General features: G+C 41.0%; 1 protein-coding gene across 7 annotated transcripts in view; it reads left to right on the forward strand.

Moving 5' to 3' along the window:
* The window catches only part of MDN1 (midasin AAA ATPase 1), a 153786-nt gene that overhangs the window by 75673 nt on the left and 58882 nt on the right, over positions 1-19231 (forward strand). For all 7 annotated transcript variants that reach the window (XM_059700951.1, XM_059700950.1, XM_059700944.1 and 4 more), the window contains 13 exons: positions 4718-4807; positions 4911-5174; positions 5282-5543; positions 6656-6815; positions 7444-7560; positions 8479-8687; positions 9548-9696; positions 9972-10183; positions 10499-10719; positions 11602-11715; positions 13451-13583; positions 14626-14741; positions 16261-16394. In XM_059700951.1, coding sequence (XP_059556934.1) covers positions 4718-4807; positions 4911-5174; positions 5282-5543; positions 6656-6815; positions 7444-7560; positions 8479-8687; positions 9548-9696; positions 9972-10183; positions 10499-10719; positions 11602-11715; positions 13451-13583; positions 14626-14741; positions 16261-16394 — 2181 coding nt within the window. The remainder of the gene's footprint in view (positions 1-4717; positions 4808-4910; positions 5175-5281; positions 5544-6655; positions 6816-7443; positions 7561-8478; positions 8688-9547; positions 9697-9971; positions 10184-10498; positions 10720-11601; positions 11716-13450; positions 13584-14625; positions 14742-16260; positions 16395-19231) is intronic.

Raw genomic sequence — 19231 nt, forward strand, 5'->3', positions numbered from 1 at the left:
GGTATTCAGCATCTAGTTAGATGGTAACAACTCATTTATTATGTGTAAGTGGCTTTCTGTCATTATAATCAGTACAGAACGTTCAGCTAGTATTCTTTTTACAGCTTTATTGATATACAGTTCATGTACTATCAGCTAGTATTTTAATTTCTTTATTCTCTTACTAGGTACAGTGTGTTCATTGTGGCTAGACACTGGCCAGTTGTTGGGTAATTGAGGCTGGTCAGATGGTGCATCACTGTAGGCTGTGGAAGGTTTCCACCACTCTTCTTTTTTTTTTTTTAATATATTTCATTGATTTTTTACAGAGAGGAAGGGAGAGGGACAGAGAGTCAGAAACATCGATGAGAGAGAAACATCGATCAGCCGCCTCCTGCACACTCCCTACTGGGTATGTGCCCGCAAGCAAGGTACATGCCCTTGGCTGGAATCGAACCCGGGACACCTGAGTCCGTAAGCTGGCGCTCTATCCACTGAGCCAAACCGGTTAGGGCTCCACTACTCTTCTAATTGAGTTATTATAATTGACCAAATAGATTTTTCTGAAAAAGAAAATAAAATGGTAGGAGACATTAGAATAAGAGAAAGGCTATAATAGCTGGAAGGGTTCTGATAAATTAAATCTGACTTTATATAGCAAAATGAACCAGCTAGATTGTGAAAGTATTTATAATTTTTACTCTGGTGGATTATCAGGGCGAAGAGATGATATGTTTTAGAGTGGATTATAAAACCAGAAATTGCCTGGCTTTATAATCCAGGAGTAGGTGACAAGAGCACTTTAGCCTGTGCTGCATGTTGACCCGCATTCAATGTTTAGCATTGATTGTGATTTTACCTTTTTTTCCTCTTAATATTTTCTGAAATCTATGCATGTGTATATGTATGTATGTATGTTGAGATATAATTGACATATAACATTAGTTTCAGGTGTACAACACAATTTGATATTTGTATACATTGCAAAGTGATCACCATAATAAGTCTAGTTAATATCTATCACCTTACATAGTACAAAACATTTGTTTTCTTTTGATGAGAACTTTTAAGATCTCCTCTCTTAGCAACTTTCAAATATGCAATACAGTATTATTATTAACTACTAGAAGCCCGGTGCACAAAAATTTGTACACTCGGGGGGGAGAGGGGGGTCCCTCAGCCCGGCCTGTGCCCTCTCGCAGTCTGGGACCCCTCGGGAGATAACGACCTGCTGGCTTAGGCCCGCTCCCGGGTGGCAGAGGGCAGGCCCAAACCCTAGGTGCAGCCCCTGGTCGGGCTCAGAGCAGGGCCAATTGGGGAGTTGGGGCGCCTTCCCCTGTCATGCACAGAGCAGGGCAGATTGGGAGGTTGCGATGCCACCCTCAGTCACGCTCAGGGTAGGGCCGATTGGGGGGTTGGGGCACTGCCCCCTGTCACAATCAAGGCAGGGTCGATGGGAAGTTCGTGGCGCCACCCATTGTCACGCACAGAGCAGGGCCCATCAGGGGGGTTGGGGCTCTGTACCCTGTCACGCACAGAGCAGGGTCAATCAGGGGGTTGGGGAGCTCCCCCCTGTCACTCACAGAGTAGGGCCGATAGGGGAGTTGGGGCACCGCCCCTGTCAAACTCAGGGCAGGGCGGATCAGGGGGTTGGGGCTCCGCCCTCTATCACCCACAGAGCAGGGCTAATCAGGGGGTTGGGGCGCCGCCACTGTCACACTCAGGGCAGGGCCGATGGGGAGGTTATGGCTCTACCCCATCACACACAGAGCAGGGCCGATCAGGGTGTTGGGGCGCTGCCCCCTGTCACACACAGAGCAGGGCCAATTCAGGGGGTTGGGGCACCACACCCTGTCACACACAGAGCAGGGCCGATCAGGGGGTTGAGGCGCTGCACCCTGTCACACACAGAGCCGCAGGGCGATCAGGGGGTTGGGGAGCTCCCCCCTATCAGGCACAGAGCAGGGCTGATCAGGGGGTTGGGGTGCCTTCCCCTGTCATGAACAGAGCAGGGCGGATAGGGAGATTGTGGCCCCGTCCCCTGTCACACACAGAGCCACAGGGCGAACAGGGGGTTTGGGCACTGCCCCCTGTCACGCTGATCCTGGTGCCGGGAGGCCTCGCTGCTCCGCTGATCCCGGTACTGGGAAGCATATTACCCTTTTACTATATAGGATAGAGGCCTGGTGTACGGGTTGGGGCCAGCTGGTTTGCCCTGAAGGTTGTCCTGGATCAGGGTGGGGGTCCCAACTGGGGTGCCTGGCCAGCCTGCAGGAGGTTCTGATGGCTGTTTGCAGCTGGTCACACCCCCTTCAGGATGGAGGTCCCCACTGGGGTGCCTGGCCAGTCTGGGTGAGGGGCTGAGGGCTGTTTTCAGGCTGGCGGGTGACTGAAGCTCCCAACCGCTCCTTTTTTTCTTTCTTTTTTTTAATTCTGGGCCAGCTTTAGCTCTGAGGCTTGGCTCCAGCTCTGAGGCCTAGTCTGCTGAAAGCAGGTATCTCGTTTGTTTGGGTTCTGTAATCGAAACACTGTTTCAACTCCAGCTCTGAGATCCCGGCTGACTGAAAGCTGGTTTCTGGGGTTTTGTTTAGCTTCTATATTTGTAACAATGTTTCAAACTGCAAGCTCAGAGGCCGGCAGCGGCAACATTGAACGTTGGAGTCTTCCATAACTGAAGCAAGCAAGCCTCATGTTCACTTCAAGTTGCCTGGCTGCGGGCCACCATCTTGGCTGGCAATTAATTTGCATATCGCCCTGATTAGCCAGTGGGAAGGGTAGCGGAGGTACGGCTAACTACCATGTTTCTCTTTTATTAGATAGGATAGTCAACATACTGTAGTGATTATGTACATTATATTCCCATGACTTGCATATAATAGCATTATTTTTATTTTCTGACTTCAGTCCAGTGTGCAATGATGTGTATAAGTGACACTTTGTTAGAAACAAGCAACTTGGTGTAAATATTTTGTGTGGCTGGAATTTTCCTGCTGCTAACTTCTAAATTGGTGTTTTTTATTACTCGCCCATCACCCCTCCTCCTTTTCCCACCCCTGCCCCAACTGGTCAGTTTTAAGAAGTAAGGTTAATGGAAAGTTTTCTAACAGTGCTCCTGCTAAGGAAGAGATAACTAAATGTAAATAATGAGAGAAGTAACTTTGGTTGTCAGGTTACATAAATATTTAGAACAGCGGTTCTCAACCTGTGGGTCGCAACCCCTTTGGGGTTGAACAACCCTTTCATAGGGGTCGCCTAAGACCATCGGCAAACATACATAATTACATATTGTTTTTGTGATTAATCACTGCTTTAATTATGTTCAATTTGTAACAATGACAATACATCCTGCATATTAGATATTTACATTACGATTCATATCAGTAGCAAAATTACAGTTATGAAGTAGCAACGAAAATAATTTTATGGTTGGGGGTCACCACAACATGAGGAACAGTATTAAAGGGTTGCGGCATTAGGAAGGTTGAGAACCACTGATTTAGAAGGATAATACAGTGCTTTTGGAGTCAGACTGCCTTAGATTTAAAATCAGTTACTAACCATGAGCAAATCATATAACTTGTGAATCCTGTTATCCATCTACATATATAAAAGCCTAAGTGACCAGGGGGCAGACGCTCAATGCAGGAGCTGCCCCCTGGTCGTCAGTGCACTCCCACAGTGGGAGCGCCGCTCAGCTGACCTAAAGGCACCAGACTCTGGGCTCACAGCTGGCGTATCTGCGGTAGCCCTAGTCTCTCCTACATCTGTGGCAGCACTATTGAATGGTGGCTACTGGGTGGGAGGGGCAAGCACAGCGGGGCCTGGATGAGTAGGATCAGTGCGGCTGGCCCAGGCTCGGGCTCTTCCCCGGCTGCCTGCCGCTTTGCATACTACTACATCCTTCGGGGGATGTTGAACTGCTGGCTGTCTGACATCCCCCAAGGGGTCCCGGATTGTGAGAGGGCACAGGCCCGGCTGAGGGACCCCATCAGTGCACGAGTCTGTGCACCAGGCCTCTAGTATCTATATAATAGGAAGAATATCTATTTTGCAAGGCCAAAAGGATTAGAAGTAATCTCTATTAAAACACTCACTATAGCCCTAACCGGTTTGGCTCAATGGATAGAGCGTCGGCCTGTGGACTCAAGGGTCGCAGGTTCGATTCCAGTCAAGAGCATGTACCTTGGTTGCGGGCACGTACCCAGTGGGGAGTGTGCAGGAGGCAGCTGATTGATGTTTCTAACTCTCTATCCCTCTCCCTGTATCTCTGTAAAAAATCAATAAAATATAGTAAAAAAACAACAACAACACCCACTATAACGTTTGGCACATAGTAGGTACTCAAGAAATAGGCATTGTTGTTTATACTATTCATATTGTTGACTTCGTCTATCTTTTTAGCCTGTATCCTGAATGATGAAAGCAGTTTTTTTTTTATCTCTAGATTTGCCATTGTAGTCATGGTTTATTTTAATTATGGTACATTCACACTGAAATCTCAAATAATTTGAGATTATATGACTGGTCTTTTCTTGAGCTCCAATTTGCTTTCATTCTGAAGAATTAAACAGATGTAATAAGAGAAAGTCCCAAAGGATAAAGGTATTGTGAGTAGTTTTCTCACAATATTGTGACTCAAATTCCTGTGCATGTTTTCTAGAAGTATTTATTCTAGAAGGTGTGACTCAGAATTTGATGGAGTGATTTGTGTTTTGATTGTACCATCTTCTTCCTTTAGGTCATTGCTATATTTAAGGATGTGTTTAGTTCAGATTCAAATCCATACATGGGAACCAGACTATTTCACATCACTCCTTATGATGTTCAGGTGAGACGACCAGCAAAATTCTCTGTTCTTTTATAATTTTCTAATTTCTCTTTGTTCCACTACCAGGCACACTTGCTAAGTCTCACTGGCATGTCTTTTTCAGCTGGGCTACTCAGTCCTTTGCCGTGGCGGCTATGTTACTCCCCCATCCCGCTATCCCCTGTTGCTCCTGCATCAGTCGTTACAGTCTCTGGAGTCGATTATGAAGTGTGTGCAGATGAGCTGGATGGTCATCCTTGTAGGCCCAGCCTCTGTGGGCAAGACCAGTCTGGTCCAGCTCCTGGCACAACTTACTGGTCACACATTAAAGATCATGGCTATGAACAGTGCAATGGATACGACAGAGCTTCTGGGCGGATTTGAGCAGGTAATTGTCCAATTGGTAGTCTTCCTTGTTGGTGGTGACTATAAGAAGCAGTAGTCTTTGGCTCTGGGAAATGGCTTTCATAAATCCACATGCTCTGGATATTTCAGGTTGATCTTATACGGCCCTGGAGGCAGCTGCTAGAGAAGGTGGAGAGCACTGTGAGGGCACTGTTAAGAGACAGCCTCCTTGTCAGTGCTGACGATGCAGAAGTAGTCCTGCGGGCCTGGAGTCATTTCCTTCTGACATACAAGCCCAAATGTCTTGGAGAAGATGGTAAAGGTGTCACGATGGAGATTGTCAACAAGCTGGAAGCAGTATTATTGCTTATGCAGCGACTCAACAATAAAATCAACTCATACTCCAAGGCAGGTGTGTGTGTTTGGACATGTGTATCAGACATTCACCATTGTCCATTTAGTGTCCATTTACAGGAAATGTATTTGTAAATGTAATGCCCATAATTTTTTTAGTGATGATTAGCACCCACATTTTGAAACTGTAGGTCTTAGAAAGTAAACTGAAGCTGATGTGCAGTATCCACAATTGGTGATCCTAAACAGGGCAACCAAGGAAGAAATTGGCTTCTGAGCTGATGGTTTATTTTGTGTATAACCAGCTGTAATGACAAAGCTATTAGCTGGTCTTATAGCTTTATTGGCCTTTTGAAAAGATTTAATAGTTTCTCAGGAATGGCATTTTCAACTGAAGAATAACACTCTAAATTGATAGGATATGTTTAGTAGTTGTGTATAGAAAGTGGAAGAAATTTCCTCAATTAACATGGAAATTTAACTTTCCTCGTTTTGTGGTGCAGCATTCCTTAGGTATCATGGCCCTATGCTGTCTGTCGTCTAGTGTCTGAAAGCAGTTGTTTCGTATATTTTGCCTAGTTTTCTGATTGTTGACAGTGAGGTTAGGTCTAAATCTTATTATTTCCTATGGCTAGAAGCAGGAATTCAATATATATTACCTTGTGATATGAAAAAGGGTCATAAAATAATTTCTAACAAAACAGAGCAATTGAAAGATTTCTAGAGATGGGCTATATAAACTATAAAGCACTGGGCAAATAAATACCAGTTGTTACTATAATCATATGGTCATTATAAAGGAGGCCCTGTTTAATGACATTAATTTCATTGTGCCAACTGATAACACTTGTTTATAATAAATGCTGTAATACATGGGAGACATTATTTTCCTTCTGCCATTTGAGAAATTGTAGCACATAAGGATTATTTATCTTTTCCACCCTCAAGTCACCTTTATCTACCCAGAATGCTATTAAGAAGTACTTTCTGCCCCCAAACCTTTTTTCTTATCTATTCTCTTTAAACAAAACCACAATTTTTTTCCTATTGACTCTTTTATGAAACTTTAAAAAAATCAGGACAGGAGTTTTCGACATTCTTTTAATAAACTTAGTTTTTGTTGTTTTTATTGTCCTGGTTTGAAATTAAGTGATGTGGCTGACATTTCAGAGTTTGCCAAACTTGTGGAAGAGTTCCGAAGCTTTGAGGCGAAGCTTGTGCAGTCATCCAGTGGCGGCAGCCATGGCACCTTTGAATGGGTCGACAGCATGTTGGTTCGGGCCCTGAAGTCTGGAGATTGGCTTTTGATGGATAACGTTAACTTTTGCAAGTAAGGACCTTCTGCCCAATCACGAATGAGCCTGACTGAAATTTGGAATATGCTTGTCAGAGTAGATACTGAAGTAGAAGTTTTGGTGTTTTTAATACGCTGTTTCTTAAGTAGAAATGCATTCTCAGCCCTGTTCTGTAGATTTCTCCCTGTGTTGAACTTATTAGTTGGTACTTAGACAGCTGCAAGATTTTAGTGAGCTGAACTTAAGGCTAACAGAGTTGGGTTACATTTCCAGTTGTCTTTGAGTCCTTTTTATTTAATACCAGAATGACCAGATAATGGTCATTTTTGAGTGCAGATTTCTGAGTTAACCTTTAAGTGATAATGTTGGGAAGTGGGGGAGAGGGGAGGGGGGAAAAGAGAAAAGAGTTATAGTTCAGGAAACTTGCTGTCATTTTCCTTTATTTTTTCAGCCACTGTTTTGTGATTTTATTGTGTATGGGTCTCTGGACTATGTGCCTTGGGAGTGAAAGTGGGAATAGATGGGGAAAGAGATCACAGTTCCATGTAGGGGAGTGACTTGTGCTGAGAGAAGACATGGGTCAGAAGCAGTGGGAGGCTTGTGTGAGGAAAGCAGAGTCAAGGCAGCATGTCAGTCTGTCCCCCATTTGAACTCTCTGTGCAGCCCATCCGTGCTGGATCGTTTGAATGCTTTGCTTGAACCTGGAGGTGTCCTCACTGTTAGTGAGAGAGGAATGATAGATGGATCCACTCCCACCATAGCACCACATCCCAATTTCAGGTATGTGTGCCTCTTAAGTTTCTGCCTAAGAATCTGACAGCCTTAAAAGCAGAGGCTTACATTCAGTAGGCCCTTTTTAGGTATTATATTGACACACCCAGTCATAAGTATGTTCACCCATTCATTGATTCAGTTAGCAAAGTATTTATTGAGGCCCTGCTCTTTGCCATGCTCTGGGGATACAGTGGTAAATGAGAGATACAAGTCCTGCAGTGGGTTGGTGGTGAAGGGTAGAAGCAGGGAGACCAGTTACAAGCCTTTTGCAGTAGTTCAGGGAGGAGATAATGATAGTTTATACTAGGTGGTCAGATGAATAGGACATGTCAGTGGACTTGTGGGTTGAGAAAACGAGAAAGTAAGGATGCTATCTAAGTTTTTGGCTTGAGTAATGGATTAAATGGGGGTGTTCAATGAGAAAGGGAAGAATGGCAGAGGAGCAGGTTTAGTGTGGGAGGGTCAGCAGAGAATCGCTGTTTAGTGTTGGAGATGTCCGATAGCTAGATGGAGGTGTAAACTGGACATTGAACGTATGATGCTAATTGTTTCAGGAAAACATAGTGCTTCTTTTTCTGTGCTCTGTAAGTTAGAATGATGAATTATTACTGCCTGGTTTGGGGAATATCTGAAAGTTAAGAATCTTAAAGTTCTCAGATATCACTAAAGGTGCACTGGATATACAATATTTAGTTCCTAAGGAAAGTAGGTTTACTTTAGAGAATGGATTTGCTGTATTTTGAGGAATTTGGGACTAGAAGATAGAATACGTGACAATAGCAGACTTTTCATTAGTGGTGTCTCCCTTGATTAATTCCCTGAAGATGAGCCAAATAAGATTTGCCCTAAGCTGTTGTTTCTGAGCTGCACCATTGGTTGCACTGGGATTTAAATTTTTTTCCCTTTGAATTGCTGTGTTATTAGACTTTTTCTCTCAATGGATCCTGTTCATGGAGAAATATCCCGAGCTATGAGGAATCGTGGCCTTGAAATCTACATTTCAGGAGAAGGGGATGGGAGCATCCCAGATGACCTGGATCTGAAAGTTTTGCTGCACAGCCTTGGGTTGGTGGGGGACAGTGTGTGTGACACCCTCTTGGCTCTACACAGAGAGACCCAAAGTGCTTTTGTAGGTAAGGTGCTTGACTTCTAGGCCTCTGCCTCTGCAAGATTTTATTCCTGTGGAAATTCATGTGTTATTACGCTTGACTGCTTAGTCCAGGAGTTCTCTCATGTTTAGTGTACATAGACATTACCACAAAAATGTAGATGTTCCAATAATCTCCTCCCCCCTAACAGCAGGTCTGGGTGAGGCACAGGAATTAAAAGTTCCCCAGGTAATTCTGATGCCTGCAATCAGAGGCCCACATGTTGGAGAATACTGCTTCAGGCACTGAGATTGTGAAGTTCATCCCTCATATCTTCAGGATCATCATATGAATTGTTTAAACAGACAGATGTTACTTCTTCTAAATGTCCAAGTGTACAAGAAAAGCAATTAATAACAGTAGTGATAATAATAAATGGAAATCTATTTATTGAATAACTATTAAGTGTTAGGTTCAATATTCATTACTTTTTTAGTATTCACATTAGTTCTGCAAGGCTTGTCTTTCTATTTTACAGGTAAGGCTAAGAGAAGTTGAGTAACTCATCAAAGCCAAATAGTAAATAATGACAGCTGGAATTTGAAAGTAGGTCTGTTGGATTTCAAAGCACACGGTCCTTTATGAGGCCATGATCATTTTGCCCCCTTCATTGTGTGTCAACTTAATAGGAAGATTATATATGATCAGCTTTATCACACTTGTAGAATGTTGCCACAAGTCCATGTTGTCTAATGAGACTCTAAAGTCCACTTAGGAGGCTTTCTAAAATAAGTATCTGGGTAGCTTTGAGTGAAATGAAGTTTGATGTGAAGGTGGAATTTCTCCATTTTCACTGGAGATTTCGCAGTCTATTGCTCATAGATGGCAATATTTTTTCTTTGTAGGTTCTCCAACATCATCTATTTCAACTCTAATTCAGACAGCCTTACTCATTGTGCAGTACCTGCAGCGAGGGCTGAGTTTAGACAGAGCCTTTTCTGAAGCATGCTGGAAAGCATATGTCCGCTCCCAGCACTCACCAGCAAACCAGAAGGTACCATGAAGTGTTTCAAACTGCTTTCTAAATTATAACACATTATTTAGTACAAGGAAATTCTTTTCTGTTGATGATAAATTTAATGACCTGACCATGCAGTTATTCTCTAGTAGAGATCTGGTATCCAGGTACTTTTCTGGAAAATAGGTTAAATGTATTATATGCTTGAAATTTATCATCAGAAAAAGTAGCAGTTAGCTTATAATGTACATTTTTGATAATAGCACATATATGTTGGTGCCTATACATGATGCGTTTTTATCTCGTAACAGCTCGGGCAGGCTTTACTGGAGAAACATATTTCTTCTCTGCAAGCACATGAAACCTGGGGTAGCTCCATTCTTGCTGTGGGGCTGTGGCCAGATTCTCTACCCTCAGCTCTCTTTGCTATGGAAGATTCTCACCTCTCTATCGTCCGAAGTGATGGACAGATCTTAGCATATTGCCTCAACAGGATGAGCATGAAAACGAGTAGCTGGGCAAGGTTAGCAGAGCCTTGAGCCCGTGTGTCTCTGGCATCTTCACTGTGTTGTTTGTTTTTTATGTAATGTTTGTCACCCAACATATTAGACAAGAATGTTATGTGGCCATTTATTACCAGCTGTCAGAGGTTCATTGTGATATTGCTCTCTATTTGTTATTCATTCCGTATATGTTTTAATTGTCCTCTTCAGAGGGGACTCATCTTTTCCCCAATACCTCTTTGATCTATTATCTCTAAAGTTATTTTCCTGGTTCTTTGAAATGTAAAATGAAAGTTCATTCTAGTACTGACTTTGCATATTCCGATGAATTTCAGGATTCAGCCTCTTACCTTGCCAGACTTAGAGAAAATTATGCAGTCCTCCAACCCCGAGAGCCTGAAATTTAGTTCTGTTGAAGTGGATACTCTTTGGATCGATGAACCAGAAGTTCTGGCCATGGCTGTTAAATTGCTCATAGAAAGAGCAACCAATCAAGATTGGATGCTCAGAGTTAAGTGGCTTTACCATTTAGCCAAGAATATACCACAGGGGCTTGGTGAGTAGAAAAGCTTAATTTGTATAATGAGTGAATTTACACCTCTCCTGTTTTAGTGCCTCAGTAGCTATGTTATTCTAACTACACTGCTACTTTACACAGGGGAGATCACATAGCAAGAAATTTGTGACCTAGCATTACTGTTTGTGTAGTTGTTAAAAAATTAAAAATCATATCTGCCCTTAGGTGTGACCCAAAAGAAACTTCTTTCCCATGTAATGCTTAGCATTTCAAGGTCTGTCCACCTTTTTGTCAAATCCAACAAGAAAATGTACTATATTATGTAACTTCTTATTTTCTTGAACATCCTGCTTCTTGTATAAATAATGCTACACAACCATTTTATCTGGGAAAGGTGTTGCTTTTGGTGAATTCATTTCCCCTAGAAGTACCTAAGGGGAAATTTAGATTTAGATTTACTAAATTCCAGGTGCTCTAAGTTGTCACGCTTAATATTTTTGTACTTTTTCATTCTAAAAGATGAAAAAGCAACAGTAACAACAGCACATGGGTTGTACAGTACAGAACATGGAATTTGTTGGTAGAACTTGTTTAAAGTAATTAGTAATTAGTTTACATGAGCCTTTCTGTTCCATGAGACTTTATAGATAAGCCAGTGGATGTGTATATTATTGTAGTAATTGTGATCTGTCTAAAAATGGTTCCTGTGTGATAGCTACTAGCGACAGGTCACTGTAAAAGGTAACTGTGAACTGATTAAGATGAAATAAAATCTAAAGTCCAGTCCCTTAGTTGCACTGACCACATTTCAGTTGCTAATAGGTGACTAGTGGCTGCTATAGAACATTTTCGTCATTGTGCAGAAAGTTTGGTTGGACAGCCTGCTTTAGATACTGAAGTTTGCTTCTCCTTCCTCCACAGAGTCAATACAGATTCATTTGGAAGCCAGTGCTGCATCTCTTAGGAAATTTTACTCAAATTCTCTCTCAGCTGGGATCAGTAATGTCATCAAAATATTACAACCAAATATAACAGGTACTGTACCTGACTTGATTTCCATTGAGTTCCCAGGGAAAAGACCTGTCAGAGCTACCACTGCAACATGGTATTTTCTAGAACACTCAGAGCATCCAGATGCAAATTCCACTTCTTTGTCTGAAACCAGCCATTTATCCTTCAGTTTCTGAAAAAGGATGATACACAGTGAAGTGGGAAGAACATGGGCGTTGGAAGGCTGGGCTCTGGTTCCAACTTGTTCACAGACTGCCTTGTTAATTTGGGGTCCATCATTCATACTCACTGTCTGTGTTTGAAAAAACATGGAAATTAAATTCACTTATATAGGGTCCCTTCTACTTATAGCATTCTGTTACTTATTAGTACTATTAACAGAAAGGTTTTTAAACTAGAAAGCTATTAGACTTGAAGGGAAAACAAGGATCAATTGCTTAAGGAAATATAAACCCTTGATAAAAGTTATAAAGCCTTCAAAAAAAGTCATAAAACCATAATGATGAAAGAAATAGCCATCCAAGCTGTCTAATCAAATGAAGTATCCAAAAAATTTTTAAATTAATGAGTGCAATAAAAGACTTGCTTACTGGAGCAGAATAATATAAAGTTGATTGAATGTAAGTATTAATAAGGAAAATAGGTGACATTTTCACAGATACAGGTTTTTGATTTTTCACCCCCATCTTCATTTGCTGTTGATCAAAATATATACCATTAGCCATTTGTTTTAGAAAAAAGTATGCATGATGCCTTTGTGCTGCTAAACCAATTCCCTTATGTACACTAAAGGTAATGAGGTGAATGATTGTGAAGCAATCAAACAACAGAAAACTACTGTAAGTGGTCAGGTTGTGGCTGAACTAAGTGGTGGCTTTCCAATTATGAAGTAACTTTGGTTTTTGAGGATACAATTCTAGAGTAGAGTAGCAGGTTCCCTTTTTAGCAGATACCACTTGCTCACTGTTGGAACATAGTCTATCTTCATCTTCCTTTTCAACTGTGTTGCTTTGGATTGAGTAGTCTTACTGGATTTTGGAATATGGCTGTCTTCCTTGATGTGCCTTACACAGTTGGCATTTGTCATCTGCTGTATGGCGGAAGTCTTTAAAATTTGAAGTACTGACACATCTTCTGCAGCCACCTTCAAGCTAATGTTAGCATTGTTTTGTCTTCACCTCCTTCCCTCCGGTTCTCACAACTTCTGGGGGGAGGCAGGGAGATCAGAGACTGATCACTGCTACTTGACAGAGAAGTGCCAAGTTTGAGCCAAAGGATCTCAGTAAGGTGTCAGCAGCAATGAGAAATAGCTTTTAGGTGAAATAACCTTGTTTTCTTATTGAAGCAAATAATGAGATCTATTCATTCATTTTCTGCCATGTAAGTTAGTTTTCTTGTGTTTAATGGCAAAAGATTGGGTAATTAAGCCCATGGATTATTTTTCTGACCAGTAGTAGGATCTGAGCAAGTGAATGCATTGGTTGGAATGTTTATGTTCCAGTAATGATTGCCTTTATATCCTACAGTGGAATGAATTTTCAGGGCTGGTAGAAATTTTGCATTTAGCAAGGAAATAACATAAAAGCTGTTGAACCCTACTTTTCTAGTATCATGTGCTGAAACCAGCACTTCTCTGTGCCACCTCTTCCCCATCAGGACTGAATGTGGTCAACTTAAAACAATGAAAGCTCTCAACAGAAATTTGCCAGGTGAGGAGTTTAACGCCAAAATTCTTTTTTTGTTTTGTTTTATTAACCAGAAGAATGTGTGATTCCTTTGGACCCTCGATGGAATATGCAGGCTTTGGACATCATTCGAAGTTCGATGGACTTTGACCCACAAATGGACCAGTCTGAGCAGCTCTTTGCCCTTTTAGAGTCCATTGCAAACAAGTAGGTGAAGCCTGCTGTTCTGGGCATTGTTTGCCTCACTGTACACTCTGGCTTCACAGGTGACACCTTTCCTCAGTCTCTGTCTAACGTTTGTTTACTCTTCTGAACCTAATACCTGCTCCGTGATGGGAGTGATTGCCTCTATTACCACTTCTCCTTTGTGCTCAGAGAAGTAATTCTGACTGTGATGTCAAAATTCCTATAATTCTTGCAGGTTCTTAATAATTAAATAGGGTGCTTTAAGAGAAACATCAACTTAGCTTTAATGATGGGATATATTTTATGGGTAATTTCTTATCGGATAGTCATGTTTCTACTGTTTTCTGGTTATGTTTCCCTATAGCTACTCCCATTTTCATCTACCTGTTCTTTCACATGTCCTTTCCTTAATCATCTGTCTGTCACATCATTTCACTTCCTCAAATGCTAGAGACATACATGCTTCCGTTCACACTCACATATAAATTTACCTAATTGGCATATAAGCTAGCCTTTCCTCACCTTTTAATGTAATGACCAGCAGTTTCTTTTAATTGGCCATCAGTGTAATACAGTCTTTAAAATAATATTGTAATTGAAGTATAATGTGCATTACAGAAAAGCGCACTTAATGAATATGCATGGTTTTGATGAGTTTTCCCAAAGTGAACTCATGCATGTGATGAGTGCAAGCACCTCAGAGACCCCCTTGTTTCCTCCTCTAGTAACTCCCCTAAACCTCCCCAGGCGACTTCTAACACCACAGATTAATTTTATAATGCTCACTTTTTAAGGTCCCAGTACAGTAACAGAGCAACAGAATGAGGCCTGGCCATGTACCTAGAGACACAGCTTTTTCCAGCCATCTGTCCTCCTCCCTCCAACTTTGTTGTCGTCACTCTCACCTGTTTCTTTAAGTCCAGAATTTGTAGAAGCAGGAGGGGAATGTCAGGTTGAAGGACATTGATGTTTCAAGGATTCTCAGGATTCAGCAGATAGAGGATGTGATTGAAAAGTATTATTCATCAATAATGATTTGTTACGTTATTGAATCTCATTTCAGGACAATCATATACCTTGACCGGGAAAAGCGAATTTTTACTGAAGCAAATCTGGCTTCTGTTGGTAGCAAAAAGTTAAGAAATAGTGTCCTGAGAATGTCCTTTGAATTCCATAAAGGTAAGAACACTGCCTTTCATATTCTTCAGTTACACATCTGATTGCAAAATGTTGCTGAAGTTAAGAGACATATTGATGAACTGCTGTCATTTTATTGGTTCCTTTTTATTTGCTGGCCTGATTTTAAACATGTTCCATTACTTAGTACTAGTGATAGACTACTTTTAATATGTCCTTGGTTTCCTTTACTTTTTATAACAACTGTATGCCATGTAGGCTCCATATTCTAAAAGGGGAAAGAGAGGCACAGAGATGCTCAAGGTCATATCTCTAGCAAGTAACAGTTAAAACGTGAAACCTAGGTCTTTTGGCTCAACAAGTAAATGCTCATAAATATTTGGTTATAGGTTCTTTCTTCCTCTGTACTTTATTTTTTTAAACTGAAAAGATACCCATGCTTGTTGCGGAAAATTCAAACTAAATCCTATATAATAAAAGCCTAATATGCTAAATGTCCAGTCGTCCGTTCAATCAAAGTGTAATATGCTAATGATATGCTAAGGCTGCTCAAGCACTCAATATGATGTGCACTGATCACCAGGGGGCAGACAGTCTCCCAGTCGACCAGTTGCTCTGACATGCACTGATCACTAGGTGGCAGATGCCTCGACCGGTAGGTTAGCTTGCTGCTGCGGTCCAGCTGATCGGGACTGAACGAGATGGGCCGGACATGACCTGGAGCCCTCCCATGGTCCCTCCCCAGCTGGCCAACCTCCTGTGTCCCTCCCCAGCCCCGATCGTGCACAGGTGGGGTCCCTCAGCCTGGCCTCATCCCTCTCTCAATCCGGGACCCTTCAGGGGATGTTGGAGAGCCAGTTTCAGCCCAATCCTGCAGGCCAGGCCGAGGGACCCCATTGGTGCACGAATTCATGCACCAGGCCTCTAGTAGAAACATAAAATTGCAGAATTCAGCTTTTAAAGCTGTTACTGTTAATAGTACATTTGTTTGTATCTTCTCATAACTGTGTTCTCTGTCCATTCAAACATGTAAACCCTTAGTATTTCTTTTGTATTTAAATGAATACTTGTTTAAAATATGTATTACTCTATCATTTTCTTTTTTTCATTAAAACAGTGTGAACATTTATAGCAGTGATGGCGAACCTTTTGAGCTCAGCGTGCCAGCATTTTGAAAAACCCTAACTTAACTCTGGTGCCATATCACATATAGAAATTTTTTGATATTTGCAACCATAGTAAAACAAAGATTTATATTTTTGATATTTATTTTATATATTTAAATGCCATTTAACAAAGAAAAATCAACCAAAAAAATGAGTTCGCGTGTCACCTCTGACACACGTGTCATAGGTTCACCATCACTGATCTATAGGTATACATGCATGATCTGCAAAGTTTAATAGTAGGCAAAGAAGAGTTTGCTTTCAATTTGACCTTTTAAAATTGGCCTTTGTACTGGGGATAATATTACATTTCATATTACAGCTGATTTTGAAAATGTCCAGAGATTAATTTAAATCTGATGGGATGTTTTTATTTTATTTATGTCAACTCTAAGATCCAGAGAGCTATCAGAGCCTGCCCCATGAAATTGTGGTCAATCTTGCTGCTTTTTTTGAACTTTGTGATGCACTAATCCTGCTCTGGGTACAGTCCTCCCAAGGAATAGTGTCTGATGCCAGTGTCAATGAGGTAAGGAAAAATGTACCTATTTTTATTCTAACAACATCGTCTTGGCACAAAGATTCTTAGGAACGAGACTAACTTTATTATGTCAAATATTGAGAAATTTAATTGTTCTTAACACTTTAAAATATATACACAGTTTAAAGCTTTATTAGGGTATAATTGATATTAACAAATGGCATGTATTTAAAGTGTTCCATTATACGGTATATGTATATACCTATGAGTCCCTTACACAATCAAGATAGTGAACATATATCCATTACCCTCAAACTTTCCTTGTGTTTTTTTGTATTCCTGTTCCCTGCCCCCACCCCAACCAGATATCTATTGCTCTGCTTTGTGGTACGATAGCATATTCTATAAGTGAAATTATGCAATGCATATTCTTTTTTGTCTGATGATTTTCATTCAAAATAGTTATTTTGAGATGCATCCATATTGTTTGGTGTATCAAGAGTTCATTAAGATTGCCTAGTAATTCCATTAAATGTATGTATTGTAACTTATTTATCAATGTATGTGTTGCTGGACTTTGGAATTTTTAGTTTCATTTTAATTTACTTAAGCCTTCTAGACGTCACCGTCACATGGGGATTTAATTGAATTTTGAATCTGGATTATTCTAGTAATTCTATTAAACTAGAGTAGCAGGTCTTAAACCCTTTGGTTTTAAAAGTTACTAAAGATCCAAAAGAACTTTTGTTTATATGGTTACATCAATATTTATTAAATTAAGATATAAATCTGACAAATATAAAAAATAGTTATCTGTTTAAAAACACAATAACGAATCCATTTCATGTTAATATGAGTAACATTTTAAATGAAAAATCAACTCTTTTCCAAAACAAAAATTAATGAGAAAGAGTGGTACTGTTTTACATTTCTGTATGTCTTTTTAATTTCTGGTTTACTAAAGAAAGCTGGATTCTCACACCTGCTTCTGCATTCATTCTCTTGCAATATATTTGTTTGGGTTGAAAAACTGGCCTCTATTCATAGTTTTGAGGTTGGAAAAGGGAGGAGTATCTTAATAGACATTTCATATAATTGTGAATATTTTTCTTTGATACTATACCACAACTTGACAAGTGGTGGTTTTATAAAGGTTACTTGTAATATGGAATCCAAAAAAATGTCACTAATCTTGTTAAGCTAGTACATTAAAATCCACTGGCCTAGTTTGCACTTTGGATAGACTTTTACCCTTGTGTGCATTTATAGCTGATGTATTGGTAATTTGGAAAATATTGTTCTCTGAGTTATCAGATCTTCCAAATGCTAACATATTTCATTCTTCAATATAAATAAAGTCACAGTCATAAAAAAAAATTACTGCAAACCTCATCAGAAAAATCTTTTAATGTTGGGAAGGTTTTTCTAAGTTTTAGGTTTTGCTTAAAAGCTTGAATTTTATCACTGGCAGCATATACTCTGAATTGTTTTTCATGACCTGACAGATTCACTTTATTCATTTTCAATACAGTATTTGCCAGGTACCCAGTCACAGTTTGTTACCTTTTTTTGGGGGAGGGGGAGGGTGTACCATTACTATAAATGTCAACATGGGGAAGAGGCAAGTAATGCGATATTATTGTTAACATAGCTTTAACTTCATGGAAACCGTGACAGAAATCACTAATCTTGAGATTACTTGCTGTAAAAAATACATTTTTGCAAGAGCAGTGTTGAGGACTCACATTTACCTAATTTGCATTCAGAGCTACATAAATGAAAACAGTGGGTATTGTTAGAAATGGACCCTGACATATGTGGTCAGTTGATTTTTATTTATTTTTAGTTGTTTTTTGGGGGTGGGGTGGGTGGTTAATTCTCACTTGATGATATTTTTCCCATTGATTTTTAGAGAGAGTAGAAGGAAGGGGGAGACACACACATACACACACACACACACACACACACAGAAACATAAATGTGAGAGAGACACATTGATTGATTGCCTCCCCACACGCCCTGACTGGGGCCGAGGGTCAAGCCTGCAACTGAGGTATGTGTCCTTGACTGGAATCAAACCCGTGACCCTTCAGTCCACAGGCCACAGGCCGACAAGTCTAAACACTGAGCGATTGGGTAGCAGGGTCAGTTGATTTTGTTGTTATTGTTTTTGCCAGATGTGCAAAGGTCGTTTACTGGAGAAAAAGAGTCTATCCTACAAATGGAACAACTAGATGTTCATATAATAAAGTAAAAATGAGCCTTTATCCCTACCTTACATTATATCGAAAGTTATTTCAAAATGGACCATAGCCTAATATTAAAGCCAAAACTATGAACTGTCTAAAAGAAAACATAGGAGAAAATCTTCATAACCTGAGGATAGGAAAAGATTTTGGAAGATTGTTTGAAAAGTTTCATCAAAATCAGACACTTCTGTTCTTTTATATATATATATCAGAGGCCCGGTGCACAAAAATTTGTGCACTCTTGGGGGGGGGGTCCCTTAGCCCGGCCTGTGCCCTCTTGCAGTCTGGGACCCCTCGGGAGATAACGACCTGCTGGCTTAGGCCTGGTCCCGGGTGGCAGAGGGCAGGCCCAATCCCTAGGTGCAGCCCCTGGTCGGGTTCAGAGCAGGGCCGATTGGGGAGTTGGGGCGCTGCCCCCTGTCATGCACAGAGCAGGGAGATTGGGAGGTTGTGATGCCACCCTCAGTCACGATCAGGGTAGGGCCGATTGGGGGGTTGGGGCACCGCCCCCTGTCACACTCAAGGCAGGGTCGATGGGGAGGTTGCAGCGCCACCCTCGGTCACGCACAGAGCAGGGCCAATCAGGAGGTTGGGGCACTGCCCCCTGTCACTCACAGAGCAGGGCCCATCAGGGGG

The sequence above is a fragment of the Myotis daubentonii genome, chromosome 6 (genome assembly GCF_963259705.1).
Source record: "Myotis daubentonii chromosome 6, mMyoDau2.1, whole genome shotgun sequence".
Classification (NCBI taxonomy): domain Eukaryota; kingdom Metazoa; phylum Chordata; class Mammalia; order Chiroptera; family Vespertilionidae; genus Myotis; species Myotis daubentonii.